The sequence below is a fragment of the Rhizoctonia solani genome, chromosome 14 (assembly GCF_016906535.1).
Source record: "Rhizoctonia solani chromosome 14, complete sequence".
Taxonomy (NCBI): Eukaryota; Fungi; Basidiomycota; class Agaricomycetes; order Cantharellales; family Ceratobasidiaceae; genus Rhizoctonia; species Rhizoctonia solani.
Window position 1 is genome coordinate 1 of NC_057383.1, and position 26,292 is coordinate 26,292.

The window sequence follows — 26,292 nt, forward strand, 5'->3', positions numbered from 1 at the left end:
TAACCTAACCTAACCTAACCTAACCTAACCTAACCTAACCTAACCTAACCTAACCTAACCTAACCTAACCTAACCTAACCTAACCTAACCTAACCTAACCTAACCTAACCTAACCTAACCTAACATAACTGTGGGTGGTATAGTTGCGTACCAAGTACGCAACTCTGCACAAGTAGAGTGGTGGGTGGTCATGTGACTCACCCTAACATAACTGTGGGTGGTATAGTTGCATACTTGGTACGCAACTCTCCATGAGTAGTGTGGTGGAGGGTCACATGACTCACCCTAACATAACTGTGTGCGGTATAGTTGCGCACACAACTCCGCATGAGTAGAGCAGTGGGTGGTCATGTGACTCACCCTCACATAACTGTGGGTGGTATAGTTGCGTACCAAGTACGCAACTCTGCATGAGTAGTGCGGTGGGTGGTCACGTGACTCACCCTAACACAATTGTGTGTGATATAGTTGCATACTTGGTACGCAACTCTACATGAGTAGAGCGGTGGATGGCCACGTGACTCACCCTAACACAGTTGTGTGTGGTATAGTTGCGTACCAAGTACGCAACTCTGAGTAGTGCGGTGGAGGGTCACATGACTCACCCTAACATAACTGTGGGTGGTATAGTTGCGTACTTGGTACGCAACTCTGCACAAGTAGAGTGGTGGGTGGTCATGTGACTCACCCTAACATAACTGTGGGTGGTATAGTTGCGTACTTGGTACGCAACTCTCCATGAGTAGAGCGGTGGGTGGTCATGTGACTCACCCTAGCACAGTTGTGTGTGATATAGTTGCGTACCAAGTACGCATCTCTGCATGAGTAGTGCAGTGGATGGTCATGTGACTCACCCTAACACAGTTGTGTGTGATATAGTTGCGTACCAAGTACGCATCTCTGCATGAGTAGTGCAGTGGAGGGTCACATGATTCACCCTAACATAACTGTGGGTGGTATAGTTGCGTACCAAGTACGCAACTCTGCACAAGTAGAGCGGTGGGTGGTCATGTGACTCACCCTAACATAACTGTGGGTGGTATAGTTGCGTACCAAGTACGCAACCCTGCATGAGTAGAGCGGTGGGTGGTCATGTGACTCACCCTAACACAATTGTGTGTGATATAGTTGCATACCAAGTACGCAACTCTGCATGAGTAGAGTGATGGGTGGTCATGTGACTCACCCTAACATGATTGTGGGTCATATAGCTGCGTACTTGGTACGCAACTGTGAGTACAAGGAGTAATCATTGATCATGTGACTCACCCTAACATTGACCATGGTGCTATACTTCTGCATGTTGTACGCAATTCTGTGTGGGATGGGTGGTCAGTTGTCACATGACTCACCCTAACTTAGGGGATGGTGGTATTGCTGTGTGTAAAGTACGCAACTTTTTGTAGGAGGGCTGATGCTTTCCCTATAATCCACCCTAACACCATATGTGGGTTGTGTCCACCTGGTTCCCACCCTGTGCCATATCACAGTTCACCCTGCAGTGTAGCTTGGGCCACCCTGCAGTGTAGCTTGGTTCAACCTACCACCAACCTACTACTTTGTAATAACTATGATATTATTAAGCACTTGCCAGTGAATTGCTATACAGATTTTCAAATTGTTACTTCTTTGCATTGACAGAGTGATTACTAGCTGAGAGTTTTGATGCTTTCAGACGGAACACCTTCCTCTGTTAGCTTCCACCTCTTGTGACTACTGAGTGCCCAGATGTAGTAGGTGCTGTGGAGCTGGACCCAGGCTGTAATTGCAACAGCTGCTCTGGTGTAGCGGTAGCTGCTCTTGGCTGCACACTTCCAGATGGCCTGGGAACAATTGGTGCTTGTCTTGAAGAGCTACCACTGGCAGCTGGATCTGTACGTGTTGGCATGCTGCTTGGTGGATCCATGGACAGTGCTGTGCGCTTCTTGGCTGGCACCAATATTGGCCCTTGAACAGATAACGTGTGTTAACCTTGGCATAAAATGTGTTTAAATGAATCCATACCTGTTGCAGATAAAGGCTGACTTGGCTGTGTTGTTGCCACAGCCACCAATGACAGGTCATAAGAAGAGTGACTAAGTTTTGCCTTTTTTGCATGGGACTTAGTCTTTTGTTGACTACTGGCCACCATTGTCTGGGCACCAATGGCATTTGGTGTGGTGGTAGGTACACCCTGGGATATTTCACAACATTAATATTCTCTTTGCACTCTGCAATCAATATCCAAGAAGAACTTACTCAACAACTCATCAGTTTGTTCCATGCTTCCTGTTGATGATGTTGGAAGAGGTTGCATGCTCTGTGTTGTAGGGACTACTGTCAGAATATGTTGCTCCTGATCAGCAATGGTCAAACTTTATCTAGGCTGGAGCAACGTACAATTGCTTGAGGGAGCACTGGAAACCTGTGATCCCAGTGCCTTGGCTAGGGCTAGCTTTTGAACAGCATTTGCATCTCAAGAGCGTGGTTCATTTTGGCTTTTTCTCTTGCGCAGCCCAGCTTTGGAAGTTGATGGTTTTGTACCCTTTGTTGAAGGGACTGCAGGGATCTCCTCCAAGTCAAGCTCATTGTGATCATTGGAGTGTGGCTGAGCAATTTGCAAGTACACAGTTTGCAAGGTTCTTTGCAAGCTCAGGAAATGGTTAGAGAGCTGTGCCTTACTATCTGCATAAACATTCAGGGCCAGATCAATTCCCTCTGGCGCCATGATGTTGTATACAGCTACATCTTGCAGCTGCCCAGGGCAATCAACGCAACCCATGATTTGGTCAAGCTCAAGCCCAGACCAAACACTGCTCTGCAGATGGGAAAATTTGTTAGACAAACTGAGTGATGCAAACATTGAGCCATACATACTACAATGATCACAACTGAGGCTTCCACCAAGTTGAGACCAGCTGAGCCTACATTGCTGATGATCATGATTTGGCATGATGGGTCATTGGCAAACTTCTCAACAGACCGTTGACACTTGGTGGTAGCCATAGAGCCATTGTATGTCACATAGTCTTTTTCTTTGAGAGTGAGCATCTGATATAATTTCCAGTCATCAAATGTGAAGTTCCAAATAACTTGCAAGAAATAAGAGCACTGACCTTTGCAATGAGCACTTGGTGCTGCTGAAATTCCACATATATGAGAAACTTCTGCAGCTTCTTGCTGGCCAGAGGTTCTTGCATAAGCCTTGCTTTATCTAGTGTACCATCCTCAAGCAATGCAACAGGTTTGGGGTTGCCAATCCAGAACCACTCAATCAATCCCATGACACATTGCATCCTTGTGGACATCTTCTGGGGCAGATTCTCCACTGTCCAGTTGTTGGTGACTTTGTTTGTCAAGGTACCACAATCAAGCTCCTGAGCCTGCTCTTCCAGCTGTAGCACTCCCAGCTTAGCCAGCATGCCAGCAAACTTCTGCTCTATCAGGAAGTTCTGATTTGAGATTTGTAAGTGTTGGTGTAATCAGCTTATATGGGGAAGCAAATTTGACTCACATGCCACCTTACATTCTTGTAATTGCTCTGTTCCACCTCCCCCTGTGCCTGAGACCCATTCCATGCATTCTCATCTACATCCTCATCCTCATTGTCACCCACATTGTCCTGCACTTGCTTTCTTTTTTGTCTCTTGGCAGCCTTGGCCTTTTGCACCAGTTTTGTTTTGTTATGAATCATCAACAAAGTCAGTTGTTGTGTGATAGAATACGGAGACAGGAGATTATATCTGAGAGAAAGGCAAAAAAAGGGCAAGACATACATTTTGCTCTTCTGCTGTGTGTGCTCTTGATTGATGATCTGTTGCATTTCCTTCTCTTCTTCATTCATGGGTGCCCAAGCAATGAACTTCTGTACAAACAGGAGATCCAAGATTTGTCTGCCCAAATAGTCTAAGGACTCATTTGTGCAACAAATCATGATGGGGAGAAGCAAGCGCAACATGTTTAGTGGCTGCTTTGAGACATGAATCATATGGAGGATGCTCTGCTGGTCCTCAGCCTGGTACTTGCTTTCCAGTTTTTCCTTGATCTTAGCAGCGCAGGGGTTGTACAAGGGAATTTTGGCAAGTAAAAGTGCCGCTTGAAGCTCCCTTTCTACTGTGGCTTGAATTACCGCTGTGCTTGTAAGCCTCCAACTTTCATTACCAGTTGACAGCATTTCCTGCATCTTGTTCCAGACCTGAACTCCTTGCTCACCAAGCAATGGCTGGTAGCGCAGGTTTTGTCCAAGAGCAAGCAGGCACTAGTATGCACAGGCGTAACATAATGTCAATGATGTGCTGGTGTATAACATAGTCAAATGACTTACTTTGAGCAACGTAAGCAATGGTGTGGTGGTTGCTCCAATCACCAAGGACAAGGACTGAGTAATGAGCTGAACCCCTTGTTGAGTGTGACTGCTGTTTTGGAGATTGTGTATCTTGTCCACAGCTGCCACCCAAAAGCGCATTCCAAAGAGTGAGCCTCCATTGCTGATCCCTGCCTTGAAAGCAGGTGTCTTGCCCTTAGCTTTGTACTCCCTTGCATCTTTACCCTTGAATGCAGGAGGGAGCTGTAAGCACTGTTTGGCTTCCTTTGCAATAGCCTGATAAGGTTACTGGATTTATTCAATAGTTCTACCAGCATAGTCAATGAATGTACACTTACCAATAGGTCTGCAATGATAACCACTTGCCCTGCATGCTCCAAGTCTTGTCCAGCCGCTGCGTGGAATGGACCTCTTGGGTCACTGCAGAAGCTCTCAAGGGTGCCACTCTCAACTGAGTACTGGACAGGAACAAAACTACCAAGCTGGGTAAACTTCTTCCATTGCTCCATCCATTGATTGCCAAGCATCTGCAGAGTAATGACAATTGATGGCAAATTTGGTATGGTCTTTTGGCCTGCAAAGTATGGCAAGCTTTGCTCTACAGGTCACAGAGTCAGAGTCAACCAAACAGCACATCAGCCACACAAACGCCACTCACCTTGGATAAACATGGGTGTTGCAAGACGCTCTTTGGCTGGCAGTTCCTGTTGCTTATAGTAATGTTGGATCATGCTAATGACTCCAATGATTTGCACTGTCTTTCCAAGTTGTTACAACCCCCTAACATATACCATTGGATCCCTACGATTTTTCTGATATTTTTTAGTTTTTTTACGGACCCAATATCTTTTGTTTTTTGATCACGTGATCTCGGCGCTTATTGTGCCAAGATGCCGCGCCAAGATGCCATGCCCAGGGCGCTTAGGAGGAATCCATGCTTCTGCGCAGCCCGCAGCATGCTTCTCATTTGTCTCATGTACTTCTTTTCTCACGCGCACAGACCATGTAAAATAGTGTGCCTCTGTCTATATATACAGCAGGGAAATTGCTTGGTACCACCAAGTCAATTTTACCTTGTCTCTATTCATTGAGGAGGGACTAGTCAGCCAGCTAAGTAGCCGGCCCCCAGTAGTTCTCAGAAGTCACCCCCTTTACTCACTCACCACACCTCCCAGGCCTCAGGCCCCCTTGCATTAGATAGTAGTAGAAGTCCGCCTTAAGCGGCAGTTAGCTTAGCCTTAGTAGTTAGTTAGTTAGCTTTGTCAGTAGTAGTACAGCCATAAGCGCCTGTCCCACTAGCGAGTACCCACCTTACAGTGGTGTACAACACAAGTCCAACATTGTTGCACAGTAAAGTTGGTTGGGCGCAATTGCCCACTCTCTGTGTGAAAGCACCTTCCAGGATTCTGAGAGTGCCTACCACTTGATGCCAAAATGGCACTGCACAAGTTTTGGCCAGTGGAGCCATGTCTTTGGCACTTTCACCAGTGCCAGGCTCTGCAAACGGGAACTGATCCACACCTGGCAGTCCTAGCTGGGCCCACAAAACCTCTGTGGACAAGGACTTGAGATGCAATACCCCAATATTCTTGCACCCATCCACCAAACTGTGGAGACCAGAGACACCAACTGTAGGGATAGGAAGCTTGGACTTGTCAAGACAGCCAACTCCATAGCAGTACTCCTCAACATAGTAAGCATAGGCAGCCTGCATTTCTTCTTTGCTTGGACCATCTTGAGTTGACTTGCTTTTAGATTTTGACGCTGCTGGTTCAAGAGTTCCTATAAGCAAATAACTTAAACACAGGCTGGTTGGTACTCACTCAGATCATCCTCAAGACTTCCAAACCCAAGACTTGACCATAACTGCTTCAGTGTACTTTTCCTGGACAGGAAGTGAAGCTCATCAACCTCCTTTGTCCCTATTGCTATCTTCTGCCAATCAGTCAAAGCCCTTGTTGCGTCATGCAATGCCTTGGGGATCTGAGCCTTTGAGCATCTATTATAACAATCCATTAGCTTGGCATTTTTTGTGAAGCTTGGCTTGCTTACCTTCCAGTTTACTGTTGACCTTTTGCATTCTAGCACATGATGTGGTTACCTTACGCTTTAAGCTCTGTGCAAGGTTCTCATACTTGCGCTGTGCAAAGCAACAAATTGTAGGGATCAGCTCTGGGACAACAGTCCCACAACTGCTGACCCCTGCATTGCCAAATAGGGCTCAAGACAAAGCTGCTTGCACATCTTGTTCTTCCAGCCTTGCATGGGTGTCAGCTATAGGCACCTGATGCTCAAGAACACGCTTGGTAGCTGGACATTCCTGCTTGTATGATTGTGGTCAAATACTGAGACGTACTTGGTCATGTAAAACTCACCCTGTTTAAGCTTCTGTCATCCTTCCAGAGATTGGCAGGAGTAGCCCCAATCTTTCCCAAAGTCTCCTCCACTTGATTCATGACACTGCCCTTCCTGTTGATTGCAGCCAATACCAGGTTGTGATACGCAGCATACCCATAAGGGTCCAGGCCACCTTTCTTGCCTTGAGTAGTGGACTTGATTGTCTTGCGGATTGGTATCTTCCTCACATAATCCGCCTTCCAGGTATCCCAGAAATATTGCAGGAAGTGTTCTGCAGCCTGACATTCATGGAGCCCAAGTGCCTTCTGGCAATTTCTGGTGATTGAGGCAATTGAAGACTTGGGCATGGTGAGGCCCAGTTCCTTGCTTGAATCCAACTGTGGCTCACTGTTGCCAACTACATCAATCTCAACATTGTAATAGTCCTCACTACCCTTTAGAGGAAACAGCCCAAAAAGCTCCACACATTGCTTGTCCAGGGAGGGCAGGTTAATGGGTGCAACTTGTTCATAGCAGCAGCTTTGAACAGGTAGAGAACGGAGTGGGCAACAGGAGTCAAAGGCATGGTGAGGATCTAAGCATGATGAGAAGGATAAATGTGAGATAGTGGTGATGGACTGCTAAGTAGCTCAAGTAGTAGCTGGGACTGCAAAGATCACATTTGGGGGTATTGCTACACTGAGCAGCAAAAGTATTGCAGGTCAGGAGAGGTCAAAAGTTTATCTCCATTGCTGAGCATCCAATTAGTGAATCCCATCCAAATTTTACTGACACATGTAGCCATTGTAACACTATGCTGTAGCACAAAATCTCACAAATCCATCATGAACTAAGCTCACAACCCCACTTTTGCTATAATGCAACCTGCAAAACCTTTGCTGATTGTGTTGAGCATCTTCAAAATCTGCACATAACTGATTATGCAGTTCAGTATAAGTTCTGGTTTTTTGCACACACATTCTCAGTTATATGGCCCATTGCTGGACAGAGTATTAGCTTGTTTCACCCATTAGGGACTGTGTAACAGAACTGTCTTCTTAGGTCCAGTAAAAGAGACTCAAAATTGCAGTTACATTGAACTCAAGGCACTGTGTGGGCTGGAAATGCTTTGGGGTATCTCAGGTGGCTGCTGGTACCTAGTCAGGCTGTCTCCAAGACCATCCCATAACTGGGACTGGCAATATGAGGGATTGCAGTGGGTTAGGCTGTATGAGCTGAAAATTGAAATGCCACTCATAAGCTGGAATCCAAGCCAAATAACATAGAACTTCTAGGAGTAGTAAACACAGGTCAAGGGTATGCTGAGATCAACTATCTATGGCAGCAGTGATGTGTTCACAAAGATAGCATGCAGTATACACAATAATTGCAGCCAATGGGTGGGGTCTCAAATTGAACATGTTCTAACTCTGTGATTGTCAATTAGGGAAACAGCCAATTTTCCATCACAAGGTCTGTCTCAGAGACACCTTCTACTGTATGAGTTTCAACCTCCTTGAATCCACAATCACAGAGTTAGAACATGTTCAATTTGAGACCCCACCCATTGGCTGCAATTATTGTGTATACTGCATGCTATCTTTGTGAACACATCACTGCTGCCACAGATAGTTGATCTCAGCATACCCTTGACCTGTGTCTACTACTCCTAGAAGTTCTATGTTATTTGGCTTGGATTCCAGCTTATGAGTGGCATTTCAATTTTCAGCTCATACAGCCTAACCCACTGCAATCCCTCATATTGCCAGTCCCAGTTATGGGATGGTCTTGGAGACAGCCTGACTAGGTACCAGCAGCCACCTGAGATACCCCAAAGCATTTCCAGCCCACACAGTGCCTTGAGTTCAATGTAACTGCAATTTTGAGTCTCTTTTACTGGACCTAAGAAGACAGTTCTGTTACACAGTCCCTAATGGGTGAAACAAGCTAATACTCTGTCCAGCAATGGGCCATATAACTGAGAATGTGTGTGCAAAAAACCAGAACTTATACTGAACTGCATAATCAGTTATGTGCAGATTTTGAAGATGCTCAACACAATCAGCAAAGGTTTTGCAGGTTGCATTATAGCAAAAGTGGGGTTGTGAGCTTAGTTCATGATGGATTTGTGAGATTTTGTGCTACAGCATAGTGTTACAATGGCTACATGTGTCAGTAAAATTTGGATGGGATTCACTAATTGGATGCTCAGCAATGGAGATAAACTTTTGACCTCTCCTGACCTGCAATACTTTTGCTGCTCAGTGTACCTTGAAGAAATTGTTCTGGCAGGGTTGGCTGGAGATTGTATATGCTATGCGCTGTCAAATAGCATGTCCAGTAGGCCAAATTACTCTGGGAAGAGGGGGGCTATGCTCCCAATTATATGGATTATATTGATTACAGCAAGTACAAGCTACTTCTGCAGCTGGGCCTTGATCCTTGATAATGTCCTCTTTGTCTTTGGATTCTTTGCAGCTGAGCTCTGCAAGAACTAGGTCACAAAGATGCTCCAGTGGTCTGTAGGCAAACGCTACATTGTCCACAATGTTCCTCTCCTGTATTAAATGAAGTCCTCCTAGCTGACAGAGCCTATCCTGGGCAGAATGTACTGGAATACAAGCTTCTTTGCCCCGACCAGTGCTTTGTTGTGCGTACAGACTTTGCTGGTGAGTTTGAATTGCTTGTAATCAATCCCTTAGCTGCGCTGCATGGCGCTCCTAGTGGTGTTGTGCAACAAGTAGATCTGAAAGCAACTGAGTGGTATTGACATCACACCCAATGGCTCCCAGATCAGGTTCAGGATTCCTTGCCATGAATGTACAACATGGCGGGAGGAAACAAACTGCACAAACTCAGTAGGTCAATTCAAGATATTGTTGGGGCACTTTGAGGGAATTGTACAGTATCAAGAGTTGGTATATGCACTCAAGCAATTGAATTAGAGGACGTCTAAGAGGTTGCGGACAATGTCACACTGGAGCAAACACAAGGAGTGGCAAAATAATGGTGACCATAAATGCTACACATATTTAAGCAGAAGATACACGGTAGGACATTTGGATGGCATGAAACAAGCAAACAAAACTGTCACGCATCATGTTCATGTGGGTAAACAATACAAAACTAACAAATGAAAGAGAATATACCTGAGTTAGGGTGCTAGAAACGCGCCAAGTCCTACGGTGCCTGGATTTATGCCCTTGAACCCATTCTGATGGACAGGGAACTGCTTGGCCCAACACCAAAGCCACCACAACCTGTTGGGGACCCATTCTGGACCTGTTTTGTAACCTTACATACAACTTATATATCTATCTCCCTTGAAATTGGAGCTGCTCATTAGTTACTTCCTGCTTCACTGCACAGACACAACCAAAATATCTACCATGTTTAATGCCTAATTGTCTACATATGTATTTGACAGCACACGTTAATGCAATGTTACAATTCTATTCACTAAGTATAATATTGATATATATGGAGATAACAGTATGATCAATAAATACACACAGAATATCCACGGGTTGGTGAAATGTTCCCCAGGGAGGCTCCTGCCATAATTGGATGCATCAGGGGATACAGCTGACAATAGAACTGGTTGGAGTCTGGTTCCAGCACTTGCGGCAGGGATTTTGCAGTTGCCACAGACCAAATCCGCTCAACCTGCCCCTTGCGCCATCCAGGCATATTCACCCAAAATGGGTTTTGCAACTTTGGTGATTCTGGCTGGTTGTAGCCAGACAAGCTGGGTCCTTGCAATTCCCTGATGTCTCTTGCACCATGGGGCATGGTGCCAAAGGTGAGCTGTACTCTTCTTGCTGGTACAATTGCTTGCTCAACAATGGTCTTGTTCAACATCTTGGGTTCCATGCGGCTGGCTGTGTTTGGAGCCTTGCATTTGTTGGCCTGCCTCTTGGGGGTGGTAGGAACCTTAGATGCATTGTAGTTGCATCTGCTGCGCAACTTCCTGCTCATGTTTGGTACATACTATTTTCTGTGATCAATCAGCAATTGAAGAATTAAAATAAAATAAAATGGGACAGTAAGATGGAGGCCAAGCCGCCACACTGTTGTTCAAAGTTTGTTGAGTATAAACTCAATACAAGTGTTGTAATTAGTATGTCAAAAAATGTGGGGTTTCACTTATTGTCCACTACTGTAACTACAAACATCAATGGCAACCATGTTGCCAAGGTAATGACAATCTGTAAAATACTCAATTATTGTGGTTTGAAAGTAAAGACAGTTTTTTAGAGAATTCCCCCCAGGACCTTTTGAGGTCAACAGGGTTTGTACATGAGTAAGCAGAACAATCCAAACAAGATTGTATAGTTAGACATCAGATACAAACAATAACGGTAGCAAGGGTGGGCCAAGATGTTAAATTGGGTGAGCGTTGCCAACTTCATTATGTAAGGGGTTTGCATATAATAGTGTTAATATAAGAATATTGTGCATTCCTTACAGTTACAAAGCTATACATTCAGGCAGGAAATGTAAAGAGACATTTTGCATGAACACAATCAAAGGGGGGTCAGTGCTTGTAATCATTTTACACATCCAGGGCTGGCATACCAGGTACGCCAGATATTGGCCAGTCATTTACATGGTCACGTGACATGATAGCCAAGTACATCAGGGCTGGTGTACCTGGTACACCACCAAAGATAATTGCCAGTAAGTTGCAATGTGCTAAAGTAGATATATGTTGATCTCACCTGAAGTGAAAAATAATATACAGACTCACATGTTTGGTTTTCATCCATGCTTGTAGGTGGCATACCTGGTACGCCAGTATATTCAAGAGCTCTGGCTGGTATTTTCTTGTTTTATTTATTACTCTGTCAGAATAACTCTGTTTGATATACTTCAAAGTTCTATCATTATCCACTCCTCTGCAGCTATCAACCAATACTAATTGTGGTGGGACATTCAATCTTTTAAGCATAAAATCTCCAGCCATGATTATTGAGACCTGTCAAAAGATGCAAATCCGCACATGCATAAGTGGTAAGAATTACAAGCACATAGAATACAAAATATATAGAAGATCTAATGACATATGAGCAGTGGTTGACAGCAAAACGCATACACATTATGTTGTGCTTGGGAGAAGAGACTGGTGTGACAAATGGCAAAGAGCTGTGTTGGCGCGTAGCGTACCAGGTATGCCGCACAGGAGGGCAGACCATCTGACAAAAATCAAAGGGCTGTGCCAGGGCATAGCATACTGGATATGCTGCTCCTCAAGCAAGATTATGTAGCAGCATGACAACACTGGTCCAGGGACTGGCGTACCAGGTACGCCATGGAAACTTCTGCTCAAACACAAGTAGTTAAATTAACTTCCTAACCCAGTATATCCAACCATCTAAGTCAAGTATCATATAAGTTCAGTCACCTGTGTGATGAAGAAAGGGGGAATCTCATGCACTTGTGGCTTATGTAAGTCACCTAGGATGTGTTAGGATGCATCCTAAGTCACCTTAAAACCTCTTCCCACTGAGAATCATAAGAGAAGGACTGAAACAGGTAGTACCCATAGCAGGGCCTAGACCACAACTCCCAGCAACTGAGGATAGTAGCTTCTGGAAAAGCATAATGCTGACTTAAGTACTATTGTCTAATTAGTCCTAAGATATTGAGCCTTTTGTTTAATAAAGCTGTATCTCCCTTAATACCTAATGTATCTTGTCATGACCCACTCCATTCTGTCCATGAGTCCTGACCTTGTCAAGCCTCCAACACACTCATGTTGCACACCAACATGACCGCAAGCACGCATATACTCGCACATATGCACTCAGAACCTCCAGGTTCCCACATATAAGAGACTTGTGGTTGACATGGCTGGACTTAGTGATATTCTCTAAGTCCAGGTCACATGACCTCCCCCCCTCCAGTCCTTTATCAAATACTATACTAAACTACTATGGATTTGAGGTGGGGGGGGGATGACATAATCTCTTCTATAATAATATATTATTCAGACCTTGCCTGCGGGCTCCCTTAACATTGGCCCGCGGCTAGGGGGGCAGGGGGAGTGCAACGTCCCCCAGCAACTTATATTATTAATATATCACTGTGCATCATATATTGTTGTACACTACTGTAAGGTGGGTACACGCTGGTGGAGGTGGGCGCTTAAGGCTGTACTACTACAAGCAACACGTCTGTAAACTAACTACTAGGCTATGATATGGTTACGTAAGGTAACCGTCTACTGCTATACTACTGACAATGGGGCCTTAGGCCTAGGAGGTGTGGTGAGCAGAGTGGGGTTAACGTCTGAGAACTAGTGGGGGCCGGCTACTTAGCTGGCTGGATGATCCTCCTCAATGAATATGAGACAAGGTAAAATTGACTTGGGGTTTCCAAGCAATTTCCCTGCTGTATATATAGACAAAGCACACTATCTACATGGTCTGTGCGCGTGAGAGAAAGAAGTACAGAAGACAAATGAGAAGCGTGCTGCGGGCTGCGCAGAAGCGTGGATTTTTCCTAAGCGCCCTTGGCACGGCATCTCAGCGCGGCATCTCGGCATGAATAAGCGCCGAGATCACATGATCGAAAAACATGAGATATCAAGTCCGTAAAAAATACTAAAATTAATAGAAAATTCAGGCGATTCTAATGGTATATGTTAGGAGTTTATAACATATATACTATATATATCTTTGACAGTGGATATATATGGTAATAACCCCTCCAGATATGGGTTATGACATTGAAATCAAGCTGCTTACCTATACCCAGTATATATATACATATATATGTGTATATGTATTGCCTATAGGGGATGTAGGGATGACTAATGCCTCTACATCAATGATGCACAACATATTGTCCCAACAACACGACTTCAGATTACCATTTATGGTAACTCACCTTCCTAATTAGGAAAGAGACATAACTTGAAGAAGACTTTCAAGACAAATAGAGACTAAGCAACCTAGACCTACCAAAAATGGCAACCCCCTTTCCAAATTAGGAAAGAAGATGAAATGGATGGATGACTAAGCTTAGTCAGCTGAACTCCAATGTTACAAACCCCTAAGTTATACCATTGGAATCGCCTCTTTTTTCTAATATTTTTACTATTTTTTACGGACTCAATATCTGTTGTTTTTCAGTCACGTGATCTCAGCGCTTATTATGCCGAGATGCCGCGCCGAGATGCCGTGCCAAGGGCGCTTAGGAGAAATCCACGCTTCTGCGCAGCCCGCAGCACACTTCTCATTTGTTATATGTACTTCTTTTCACACGCGCACAGACCATGTAAATAGTGTGCCTCTGTCTATATATACAGCAGGGAAATTGCTTGGAACCACCAAGTCAATTTTACCTTGTCTCTTACTCATTAGAGAAGGTAGCCAGCCAGCTGAGTAGCCGGCCCCTAAGTAGTTCCCAAACGCTCACCACCCCTTTACTCACCACACCTCCCAGGCCTAAGGCCCCCTTGCAGTAGTATAGAAGTAGTAGACCGCCCTAAGCGGTATTAGTATAGCCTAGATAGTTAGTTACATCAGCAGTGTCTGTAGTAGTACGGCCATAAGCGCCCGCCCACTAGCGTGTACCCAACCTTACAGTTGGCGTACAACATTGTAAAATCGACTTTCTGTAGGCTTGTTCAACAAGGAGAGGATCCCCTGTACTAGCACAAGGGAAATCACGTGATCAGGGCCACTTTGCGGGGTATAATAATCAAAAACCCCCCACCCTCACGTAGTACCAAATTGCTATAAGGCAGAAGGACTCTAATCCCCCGCATACCACGTGTTTTGCCGGAACACAGTAGTTAGCGACCTTAGTCAGCTGAAACACCCGCTTGTAGAAAACCCGCTCATATCACAATTGCCAGATCTGTTGATTTGTTGTAGGGACTATCCAACGCTAGGTGCTTGACGCAAAGGTTTAGCGCCCACACACTACACAAAAACCGCCCATAAGTCCTGATATAGGCACCACTTCCCCCACGCCGTCTCCAATATTCCCTCCACACGCTCTGGCGCCCCACACCCATACTCCCATCCCTCCAGTTGCTCCTCTAGACGCTCCGTTCCAACCCACTCCCTACCACCCTCTTGCAGCGCATCTCCCCCTTCGCAAGACTTGCCAAGGATGGAACCGGAGCCGTCCCTTGCCGCTCTCCTCGAGGCTATCACAGCCCTCACAGCCACAGTCGGGTCCTTGCAGGACCAAATCAAATCACAAGGCGAGCAAATCACACAGCTCACCGCCATATGCAAGGAAACCAATGACCTTGTTGGTGACAAGGACCAGGGCGGAGCCCAAACCAAGCCTGGCCCATTGACTGGGCCTGTCACCCCTCCTACCCACTCAGGAGGGGAAACCCACACTCCAGGCACGGTTAGGCCTGGGCTCAAGGCTCCCTTCCGCCCTACAAGGGGTACAGGGTATGACTCCAAGGAGGAAGAAGAGCCAAGGCGACCCAAAAAAGAGTCTCAGGGAATGCCTAGGCGGTCACTCAGCTCCCTCACCCCCTTTGACGCAGGGTCCAGCGTGAAAAGGCCCAAGATGGACCTCCCCGACCCCTATAAAGGAGACACCAGGGGACGCAAGGCCACACAATGGCTGGACCGCATGCTGCTCTGGGTGGCCCTACACAGGGACCAATTCAATGAGGAGGAGCAAATGGTTGTGTGGATACTTTACCACATGACGGACAAGGCAGCCGACTGGGCACTCCCTCTCATTGGGACTATTATCAAGGGCAAGGGAAATCCCCCCACTACCATCCCGGCCTTAACAGCCAAATTCAAAGAAGCCTTTGCCAATCCAGATGCAAAGAGGGCGGCCGCCAGGAAGATTGCCGCATTGACTCAGACCACCACCACGTCTGAGTACGTCACAGAATTCCGCAATCTCATGGCGGAACTTGACTGGAACACTGAGGCGTACATTGCCCAGTTTACGCGCGGTCTTCACTGGAAGGTGAAAGAACTCCTGTCCACCAAGGACAACATTCCCAACAATGACCTAGAGGCCATATTCGCCGCCTTGGTCAAAATTGACAACACTCGTTGGGAGAACGAGGAAAACCGCCCTAAGAAGGCTCCCACCAAGGCTCCGGTCGCCACAACCACCTCTACCTCCACCACTACCACCAGGGTCCGTTTATCAGAGGACCCCAATTACGTCACTCCGGAAGAACGAGACCGTCGCCGCGCGTCTGGCCTCTGCGTCAAGTGCGGCCAAAAGGGGCATGGCATCAAACAATGCCCAAATGGATGGAAGGCCACCATCAAGGAGGCTGCCAAAATTGGTCAGGAAGAGTCGGAAAAAGAGTAAGGCCAAGAGCTACCATCAAGCCCTTGGTCTCTAATTTAGAATTGCATGTATCTGTTTTGGAGTTTGTAAATATTGCAATGGACTTGAACAAAAAACCCCTACTCTTTTTAAACATGATACTGCGTGACTACCCGACGGACCCTATCAAAACCCTCATCGACTCTGGCGCCACTTCCAATTTTATATCCCCTGCACTAGTAGAAAAACTTAAAATCCCAAAAACCCTACTCGAAAATCCACGAGTAGTGAGGATGTTAGATGGTACAATATCTCAGACTGGTTGCATTTGGCACCAGGTTCAACTTGCGGTCTCGGCCAATGGCCATTTCCACCACATTCCCTTCCTTGTTTGCCCCATAGGCAACACCCCGGCTATCCTCGGCATGACATGGCTCACATCAGAATCCCCCTTGATTGACTGGCAACAGGGACTTGTCATGTTTCCTGAACAGGTCCAAATAGCATCCAAAGAGGAGGCAGATATCAATCCTTTGGCAGACCTTCCCCCTCAATATCATGAGTTTGCTAAAGTCTTTGGCAAAGAGGAATTCAAGGTTCTCCCTCCTCACAGGGAGTATGACATCTCCATAGACCTTGTCCCAGATGCCAAACTATCCCCTGGCCCCATATACGGAATGACTGATGCAGAATCCAAGGCACTGAAACAACACATTGATGAGGAATTGGCAACAGGCAAGATCCGCCCCAGTACCTCATCCGCCGGCGCCCCAGTCATGTTTGTTAAAAAGGCGGATGGATCCCTCAGGCTAGTGGTAGATTATAGGAAGCTGAACGATGTGACCCACAAAAACGTGTACCCACTCCCCCAACAAGATGATCTCATGTCAAAACTCAGGCACGCTAAGATCTTTACTAAACTGGACTTGCGTTGGGGTTACAACAATGTACGCATCAAGGAAGGAGATGAATGGAAGACGGCCTTCAGAACCAAATACGGCCTCTTTGAATACCTAGTCATGCCGTTTGGCCTCACCAATGCCCCTGCAGCATTCCAGCACTTCATGAATGATCTATTCAGGGATCTCATTGACGTCACCGTGGTCATTTACTTAGATGATATACTGATCTTCTCCGAAGACCCCAAGGACCACCCAGCCCATGTGAGGGAAGTTCTGTCAAGGTTAATGAGAAATCAACTGTTCTGCAAATTATTGAAGTGCCACTTCCACGTCACCACGGTTGATTACCTGGGTATTGTCATATCTCCTGCAGGCTTCTCAATGGATCAAAAGAAGATTGAGGCTGTCACAACCTGGCCTCAGCCCAAAACAGTCAAGCAGGTCCAAGCCTTCCTAGGGTTTGTTAACTACCTTAGGCGCTTCATTCCCAACTTCAGTTCGGTAGCACGCCCTCTTCACAATCTTACAAAGAAGGAAACCCCTTGGTCATGGGAAACCTCAGAGGAAGCCGCATTCAAAGAATTAAAGGCATTGGTCACGCAATCCCCAGTCCTAATCCATTCCAATCCAGCGCTACCTTATTACCTGGAAACAGATGCATCAGGGGTAGCAATGGGGGCAATACTCAGCCAACAAGGACCAGACAACCGATTACACCCCATTGCTTACATGTCCAAGTCATTCTCAGGAGCAGAAGCTAATTACGACACCCACAATAAGGAGCTCCTGGCTATCATTAAAGCACTAGAGGAATGGAGGATATTCTTGGAAGCAATGGACAAACCGGTACAAGTCTTCACGGATCATAGGAATCTGGAGTATTGGATGCAGGCACGGACATTCAACCGCAGGCATGCCCGATGGCGTGTATTCTTGAGCGATTTCAACTTTGAAATCCACTATCGCCCAGGAAAGCAATCAGGGAAGCCAGACGCGCTGTCCAGAAGATCAGATTACGTAGACACGCCCCCAGAGCCAGAAGTCATGTTACCAGCAGAAGTCTTTGCCAATACCTCTGAGGAAGAAGTCGAAATTGTCACGGAAATTTGCTCCAGACTCAGGGAGGACCCATCCTTGGAACCCATCATCCAGTTTCTAACAGAGGACGCGGACAATGCACCTCCCTCCATTTGGAAAGCTTACAGAGACTACGACTGGGAGGAAGACCTGCTATGGTATTGAGGGAAACTTGTGGTTCCAGACTCAGAGATCCTGAAGGAACGATTACTCAGGGAATTCCATGACTCCCCCCTAGCCGGTCACCCGGGCCAACAGAGAACCCTTGAACTTCTAAGCCGCAACTACTGGTGGCCAGGCATGAAATCATCCACCAAAGATTGGGTAGAATGTTGCCCCACCTGCCAGGCTAACCGTCGAGCCCACGCCCCGGTCATTGCCCTGAAACCTCTGGAAGTTCCCCCCTATCCGTTTCACACCATCTCCTATGACTTCATCACAGGTTTTCCAAAATCTAATGGTCACGACGCAATCTTGGTAGTCATCGACTCCTTTTCCAAATTTGGGCATTTCATCCCAACCACCAAGAAAGTTACGTCCAAGGGTCTAGCAGAATTGTTCATCTCTCATGTGTGGAAACTACATGGACTACCAGTCAAGACAATATCAGACAGAGGAACTACGTTCACAGGGAAGTTCCTAAGGGCACTCTACCAACGCCTTGGTGTAAGACCATCCTTCTCATCAGCCTACCACCCGGAGTCAGACGGTCAAACAGAAAGGGTGAACCAGTTCATTGAATTCTACCTGAGGTTGTACGTTGCGGCAGATCACTCAGACTGGGCTTCCTGGTTGCCACTAGCGGAATACGCATATAACAACGCTAAGCACTCCGCCACCGGGAAAACCCCATTTGAATTGGTATACGGGAGGAATCCAGTAATGAATCCGTCCAACGTCCCTGCAAACGTACCAGAAGCCAATCACGTGGCTAACACCTTGGCACAAGAATGGAAAGAAGCGGAATCCGCCCTGAGAATGACAAAGGAAAAAATGGCAGGGACCAAGGGAGTGATCCCGGAATATTCCATTGGGGAAAAAGTCTGGCTAGACGCCAAGAACGTGGAGATACGTTCCAACTCCAACAAATTGGACCCCAAGCGCCTAGGACCCTTCAAAATCACCAAGAAAATCTCCAGCCACGCGTACCGCCTGGAACTCCCTGAGACCATGAAAATCCATGATGTATTTTATGTAGGATTACTGTCCAAAGTCCACGAATCCCCGAGCCAACCACTCCCAGAACAACCCCCTCCTGAAACAATAGAAGGGGAAGAAGAGTATGAAGTTGAACAAATCATTGACTCTAAACAACAAAAAGGGAAATGGTTTTATTTGATAAAATGGAAAGGATACGGTCCAGAAGACAATTCATGGGAACCGGAAGAACTACTGGAACACAGTCAGGAAGAGATCAAGCGCTTCAACCAAGCTAGACTCAGAAAGGCTTGTGACGCCGCCAAGAGCCTTTAAGGGGGGGGCAATGTTACAAACCCCTAAGTTATACCATTGGAATCGCCTCTTTTTTCTAATATTTTTACTATTTTTTACGGACTCAATATCTGTTGTTTTTCAGTCACGTGATCTCAGCGCTTATTATGCCGAGATGCCGCGCCGAGATGCCGTGCCAAGGGCGCTTAGGAGAAATCCACGCTTCTGCGCAGCCCGCAGCACACTTCTCATTTGTTATATGTACTTCTTTTCACACGCGCACAGACCATGTAAATAGTGTGCCTCTGTCTATATATACAGCAGGGAAATTGCTTGGAACCACCAAGTCAATTTTACCTTGTCTCTTACTCATTAGAGAAGGTAGCCAGCCAGCTAAGTAGCCGGCCCCTAAGTAGTTCCCAAACGCTCACCACCCCTTTACTCACCACACCTCCCAGGCCTAAGGCCCCCTTGCAGTAGTATAGAAGTAGTAGACTGCCCTAAGCGGTATTAGTATAGCCTAGATAGTTAGTTACATCAGCAGTGTCTGTAGTAGTACGGCCATAAGCGCCCGCCCACTAGCGTGTACCCAACCTTACAGTTGGCGTACAACATCCAATGAGTCAGCAACCAGATCACATGATCAACTCATTGTTGACAAATCAAGTATGACTAAGCATGATGACAAATGCTTAGTCAGCAACCTGGTCACATGATCAACTCATGAATGACAAATCAACTATGACCAAGCATAATGACAAATGCTTAGTCATCAAGTACTACCTGCACTGCCACAATCACATGATGATGGCTGTGCTTGATCTCTGGGTAAAACCGGGCCGGATTGGGGAATAGAATTACCATATAAGGAAATTGGATGAGTCATACTTATATTGTGGCTGTGCATGCCAAGAGTATGAGTCATACTTAAGTGGTGTTCCACGTGATCATGTGCTAAAAATAGAACCAACTCCGCCAAGACCTCACCTCACCGGTGTATTTCTTGGCATCTGATTGGCTAATCAAGCACTGCCACATGGTTTTTTGACTCATACTGCTTCTTGAGGCTGTGCTCCAGCTCCAAGAGGCTGTGCTCCTATTTGAAATATGTATATAGACCCAAGTGATGCCCAGGTATATATATGGGTGGAACAAGCTGCTTAGAAAGCCAGCTTGATTTCCCTCGTCTTACAACCTATAGGGACAAGCAGGTGTTGCTACACCTCAAAAAGAGCAACTGCGTGATTTATTTGAAATTCAACTATCAACAACTGTCAACAAAGGATCTCCACTGATCCTTCTTTCTGATTAGTGATAAGAAGTACTGTCAGAGTCTTCTCATCACTAGGACCCTAGGTGTCCACTGCTTTACTTGCAAATAGCTAAAGACTTCCTCTGTGGGTTGCGCTATTTTGCCTCTTGCTAACTAAGACTTCTTGTCTTCTACTTGCAAATAGCTAAAGACTTCCTTTGTGGGTTGCGCTATTTGGCTTCTTACTGACTAAGATAGGTATATCTTGGAACTTGCAAGTAATAGAGACTATTATAGTGCTCTATTTGGCCTTTTGCAACAATATGGGAATTCATAAGATGCAACCTAGGCGTGTATTTGGGACTTTGCCCCAATTGGATAACCCTGAACATGATCATGTCATGGAGCTGACATCTCCTATGCAAGGCATGGAACAGGGACATCAGGAAGGAGTAGGAATCACCCCTTCTAAACAGGCTGACCAACTGGATATGGAATCATTTCAACTTGCCACAGCTAGGATCCTAGACCCTAGGCATGAGAATCCAGGGAATAACACACCCTTGGAGGACCCTGCCACCAGGGAAAAGGAAACCCCTTTGGTAGATGAGGCAACCAGGAATAAGACAGTGAAGGATTTTATTGAAGACTTTTTTGCCAAATTCCCTGAGGAAACTCAACCACCAAAAACTGAGGCAAACAGGAAACGGATTACTAATGACCACCTTACAAGTACCCAAAAGGTCTATGGATTCTTAATGGAACTAGTAATGGGAGTCAAAAGGTTGGAGAAACATATTGACAACCATCTAAAGATGGAACAGGAAATGCTGGATCAAGGCATTTCTCAGGAAGTGATTGATGAATTGGATAAAATACTTCCCTTGTCTTCCCTCTGGGAGGCTGAGAACTACAGTGAATCCAATTCCAATAAATCAGGGTCTACTGAAATCCAATGTGAGGTGTGTGGGAGAACAAACCACTCTACTGAAGAACATAGGAAATCACGTGACCCTAGGGCAAAGGGCAATAAAGGGTCTGACAAGCGGAAAGATAAGGGTCCTGGCAACCCAGGGTATAAAGGAAGGCATCCCATGCCTGGGAAGTCATCTCAAACCACCACTGGCACCACTACTTTCTTATCCATCCCCATTACTAAGACATCATGCCTGCCATCAGAACAGAGACCAGGATCTCCAAGGCCACTGGAGATGCCACCTCTTACCACCTTGACAGATCCAGTGAGCACAGGACCAAGTTCCCTTGGTCCCAGGACAACCTGGATCAATGGGCACCCCCAGATCCATCCATGGGCTGGGACATGGGGAATGATCAACCCCCTATCACCAACATCTATGACTGGCATAAGGTCATCACAAGATGTGACTCCTTCCAACAATCCAAGGCTTATGCCAAACTACTTGATCCCTCAGCAACCCTTGATTACATACCAATGGGTCAACAATGGAAATGCTACTGGATTGGAAGAACCCTACGCTGTCCAATCAGGGGATACCTCCGCTGGGTTGGCAGTGAGCCACCAAAACAACCCAAACTAATGCAAAGTACCAAGTTCTTTGTGTGTAGAGGTAATGTGGGTGCCTCTGTGGAGGATGTAGTGAGGGCCCCAGTGCTAAAGCACACAAGGAAGTTGGCAGAGTGGCATCTAGACATTGAGGAAATTGATCCTGAATGGTGGATACCAATCTCAACAGTAAGGGAATGGCTGGCTGCAGAAATTGAAAACTGGAAAAACAAACTGCCATCAGGCTTAGGTGGCTATGTGGACAACCTCACTCCTGAGGATGTCTATTACATGATCCTAGAACGCGAAATGAGCATAGAGGATCTACATGACTGGCTCAAACAATGGGCCATGCAAGCAGCTCAGAATGATCTGAGCAGAAGTATATCTAACTTAGCAATCCATGAACTAAGTGATGAAGGAGGACATGAGTCTGACCTTGAAAGTAACAAGGCCATGAACAAATGGAATCCCTTGGATTATGCTGATGGAATGTGATGAAATATGTAACATTCCATTAGTCACCTTACATTCTTCTCTTCTTCCTTTTCTTCCAATGTTTGATCCTTCTTAGTAACCATGTGTCTTATCTGATCTTTCTCTAAATGCCAAATGGAGGAAGAGAAAGGATGCCTTTATTAAGACAGGAACCAGAACAGACAAGACAAGGAAAGACAAGACAAAGAGGAACTTTCTAATACAGCTTATCACCAATATACACAAAGGTACAATTGGTGTCAATCCAATCCTTGCCATCAACTGTGGCATAACTACAATCAGCAAATACAGAAGGCTTAGAATTGGAACATATAACAGTAGAACGCCCCCATTGGCAATGGCGCTCTGATCTATAACTAGTGTGGAAGTTGAAGTCTTCCTGCACCCACATCTTCAAAGGAACCTTGGACCAATCCATATCATCCAGCACTGCATACTGAACCATAGGATGGTCACTAAACTCATCAGAGTTGAGGTTCTGCCTGAACCTAATATGGTGCCCCCAAGAACAAGCCAGGGCTGACTTCCCTGTTTCTGAGGGCCCCCACAAAACAAGGATCTTACCACAATCAGATTCAGGGTCACGTTCCAATATATTGGAAGCAACCCACTCCTGAACACCAGGTGGCAAGTTGACTGTAGCCCTGGTAACAACTTGTCAACATTCTCTTCTATGATGAAAAAGAAGAGGACTTACTTCTTAAGGGCCTTGGGTTCACATACACCCTGAGGAAGGGCACCCTTGTCCCTGTAGAAGTAACCAGTGAAAGCCTTGAGGTTGTTATACCCCATGGCCATATCACAAGGTTGGCGCTCCTTTAAGCAACCAAAAAATCCCTCAGCATCCTCTGCCTCCATGGCATAGGCAAAATCTTCATTACACTGTAATAAGAGAACCATCAGCTGAGAACCTCTTTCCATAACCAGGGACTTACATTGGTCTTAGCCTTCAACCCTGCAGGGCACTGGCCTAATAAGAACTCCTCTGTAAGGTTCCCATATCTTGCCTCCCAGGCATCTGCCTCCTTCTTGAGATACTCATAGGCTGATAAAGGGGCAAACCTTCCCTTATCATCCCTAAGTACAAGAAGACGCTCATGAGGGCGCACTCCCTTATACTTCCATAGGTTCAGGGCCTCTGATGAGATGAGGGTCCTGGCCCAAACAATAACATGGCAATGCCAATCAGGCTGCCATTCACCTTCCCTCAGGTCATGGGACTCAGTGACTCCCATGGCATACTCCAAAAGGGAATTTGCCCCACTCCTCAGAGTAAGAAGATGATCTACAAGACTTGAATAATCTTCAGTAAAAGTAAAAACATCCTGGGTATAACTACTTACTCTTTTATAACCTCATGGCGAGAGGTTTCCCTTGTCTCCTCACTCTTGACATAACAAGCATAAGTGAGAAGATAACACTTCCCCTTACAATGGAAGCGCCTTCCTTCTTGGGGAAGAACCCCAATGTCCTCCTGCCCTTCAGGGCTGCAGGAACAATAGATTCCCTTGACTCCAATGGAGCCATGGATGGGACAATGGAGCTTCCTCCATTTTCTAAGTCTTCCCTGTTGCTGGGCACTGCTAACCAACGCCTGGACAAGGGGGGAAGCACACAGGATATCTGTGACTTTACAGTTATCTTTTAGTAAAAGGATTTTGCTAGCAAACAAGACCACTTACTCCTTCTTCTTGGGAGTCCAGATCCAACCTTCTTTTGAGAGTCCTGGGAGTGAGCTGTGACAGAGGCAGCTCTTGACTCTGCCACACAGTAGATGCAATCTGGGAAACATAGGGGGTGGCACCCAACAGCCCTGAAGGCTGTGAATCCAAGACTGTGGAGGGAGTGGCGCTGGCAGTTGGGCATTGAGACATGTTGATGACTTATCCCACCTCCCACTGCCCTCTTCTTTATACCATGGGGGCCAAGAGACTGAATCAGAGGGAAATGACTTACTATACCAATCCTTTCTGAACAATAAAATGGCACCATACAGTAACCAAGCAACCATGAAATATGTTGCTAACCAGGAACTTCCAGAAGACTTGAGAAGTTGCTTTACAAAGACTGTAGTGTGGGAACTTTCCCACAGGAAGAAAACAACATTCCAATAAGGATCACATGACCAAGAACAAGTCAGGTGACCTCAGAACAACTCATTGCACAATTGTACTTAGGAGAACTTGACACCTAATAAGATATCTATCCAGATATCTTTTCTAATGGCACAAGTTCATGTCCCCTAAACTATGTGCAAAAGGGGGGGCAATGTCATGACCCACTCCATTCTGTCCATGAGTCCTGACCTTGTCAAGCCTCCAACACACTCATGTTGCACACCAACATGACCGCAAGCACGCATATACTCGCACATATGCACTCAGAACCTCCAGGTTCCCACTTATAAGAGACTTGTGGTCGACATGGCTGGACTTAGTGATATTCTCTAAGTCCAGGTCACATGACCTCCCCCCCTCCAGTCCTTTATCAAATACTATACTAAACTACTACGGATTTGAGGTGGGGGGGGATGACATAATCTCTTCTATAATAATATATTATTCAGACCTTGCCCGCGGGCTCCCTTAACATTGGCCCGCGGCTAGGGGGGTGGGGGGAGTGCAACGTCCCCCAGCAACTTATATTATTAATATATCACTGTGCATCATATATACTATATATCTTTGACAGTGGATATATATGGTAATAACCCCTCCAGATATGGGTTATGACATATCTACATGATCAAAAATAGTTGAATATACAGAAAGATTCAGCAAATCTTACCACATAATTTATAAGTACTCATGAACTATGTTTTAATGTCAATTCCTGTTTGCTTACTGTGCCCTTCCTTACTATAGTATTCTGTTCTGTAACAGAGAACGCATCATGAGTGATGACACATGGTCTAAACCTGGTACAAGTGGTTACATGCTGGCCAAAGCCCAAATTGGAGGCTGAAGGTGTGATCATGGGTTGTCTGCAGAGGATCATTAGGGCTCTATGGCTCAGTGGTCAAGCAGGTTTGGTCCCAGCTGGTTGTATTTTCCTCATTTTATGACCAGTTTTGCAGACACCAGCAGTAATGGCACCATCAGAGAGAATGCTGATGACTAATCAACCCTAAATTTGAAATTCTGATAGGAAACCAATGCATTTGCTATCGATTGGTATATATATCACGTGATTCTGACAGGTTGTGATTTCTTGGCTATTAGCTAAGGGACCCTGAAAATGAAATTCTACTGACAAACCACGTGATTCTGCGTCGATCCATATATATCATGCCAATTTGAAAACGTCAATCAAATTTGTGTACTAATGGCCAAACACAGCATGCACCTTCCATTTTTGGAAGTCAAGACTACCTTCAATGGAAAGAGGGGGCTTGATTACCCCATGGAGTGCAGTTTCAAGGATAGATATAGCATGTGAGAGGAGAAAATGAGAAATGAAGTAAATTTAGTGGATTTTGGTGAAGTGGGCCAGTTTTGAAAAATGGACTAAATTTAGTCCATTCTTGCTTTGTTTGTGCTGGCCAACTTTTCACCAAGGGCCAAACAAAAAATGGACTAAATTTAGTCCATTTTTCAAAACTGGCCCACTTCACCAAAATCCACTAAATTTACTTCATTTCTCATTTTCTCCTCTCACATGCTATATCTATCCTTGAAACTGCACTCTATGGGGT

At 45.8% G+C, this 26,292-nt stretch overlaps 7 protein-coding genes across 7 annotated transcripts; 4 read left to right on the forward strand and 3 right to left on the reverse strand.

Moving 5' to 3' along the window:
* Positions 1-2,455: 2,455 nt before the first annotated feature.
* On the reverse strand, positions 2,456-7,226 carry RhiXN_10673 (Helicase conserved C-terminal domain; the record flags this gene model as incomplete). The annotated part of the gene is made up of 14 exons (XM_043330489.1): positions 2,456-2,797; positions 2,857-3,030; positions 3,096-3,431; positions 3,506-3,722; positions 3,756-4,237; positions 4,304-4,579; positions 4,642-4,901; positions 4,962-5,057; positions 5,467-5,518; positions 5,724-6,070; positions 6,127-6,302; positions 6,532-6,626; positions 6,679-7,095; positions 7,128-7,226. The coding sequence occupies 14 exons, from the start codon at positions 7,224-7,226 to the stop codon at positions 2,456-2,458; spliced, it is 3,369 nt and encodes a 1,122-aa protein (XP_043185834.1).
* A 2,912-nt stretch (positions 7,227-10,138) lies between these two features.
* On the reverse strand, positions 10,139-10,618 carry RhiXN_10674 (uncharacterized protein; the record flags this gene model as incomplete). The annotated part of the gene is made up of 1 exon (XM_043330490.1): positions 10,139-10,618. One exon carries the CDS (start codon positions 10,616-10,618, stop codon positions 10,139-10,141), a length of 480 nt encoding a protein of 159 aa, XP_043185835.1.
* A 4,146-nt stretch (positions 10,619-14,764) lies between these two features.
* Positions 14,765-15,955, forward strand: RhiXN_10675 (Retrotransposon-derived protein PEG10; the record flags this gene model as incomplete). Its single annotated transcript, XM_043330491.1, has 1 exon — positions 14,765-15,955. The coding sequence occupies one exon, from the start codon at positions 14,765-14,767 to the stop codon at positions 15,953-15,955; it is 1,191 nt and encodes a 396-aa protein (XP_043185836.1).
* A 113-nt stretch (positions 15,956-16,068) lies between these two features.
* Positions 16,069-19,365, forward strand: RhiXN_10676 (Reverse transcriptase (RNA-dependent DNA polymerase); the record flags this gene model as incomplete). The annotated part of the gene is made up of 3 exons (XM_043330492.1): positions 16,069-16,200; positions 16,252-18,050; positions 18,108-19,365. The coding sequence occupies 3 exons, from the start codon at positions 16,069-16,071 to the stop codon at positions 19,363-19,365; spliced, it is 3,189 nt and encodes a 1,062-aa protein (XP_043185837.1).
* Positions 19,366-20,913: 1,548 nt separating this feature from the next.
* Positions 20,914-21,608, forward strand: RhiXN_10677 (uncharacterized protein; the record flags this gene model as incomplete). Its single annotated transcript, XM_043330493.1, has 2 exons — positions 20,914-21,537; positions 21,594-21,608. The coding sequence occupies 2 exons, from the start codon at positions 20,914-20,916 to the stop codon at positions 21,606-21,608; spliced, it is 639 nt and encodes a 212-aa protein (XP_043185838.1).
* A 132-nt stretch (positions 21,609-21,740) lies between these two features.
* On the forward strand, positions 21,741-22,598 carry RhiXN_10678 (Vegetative incompatibility protein HET-E-1; the record flags this gene model as incomplete). Its single annotated transcript, XM_043330494.1, has 1 exon — positions 21,741-22,598. The coding sequence occupies one exon, from the start codon at positions 21,741-21,743 to the stop codon at positions 22,596-22,598; it is 858 nt and encodes a 285-aa protein (XP_043185839.1).
* Positions 22,599-22,794: 196 nt separating this feature from the next.
* RhiXN_10679 (uncharacterized protein) lies at positions 22,795-24,472 on the reverse strand (the record flags this gene model as incomplete). Its single annotated transcript, XM_043330495.1, has 6 exons — positions 22,795-23,242; positions 23,296-23,480; positions 23,534-23,891; positions 23,942-23,985; positions 24,030-24,227; positions 24,281-24,472. The coding sequence occupies 6 exons, from the start codon at positions 24,470-24,472 to the stop codon at positions 22,795-22,797; spliced, it is 1,425 nt and encodes a 474-aa protein (XP_043185840.1).
* Positions 24,473-26,292: the final 1,820 nt, after the last annotated feature.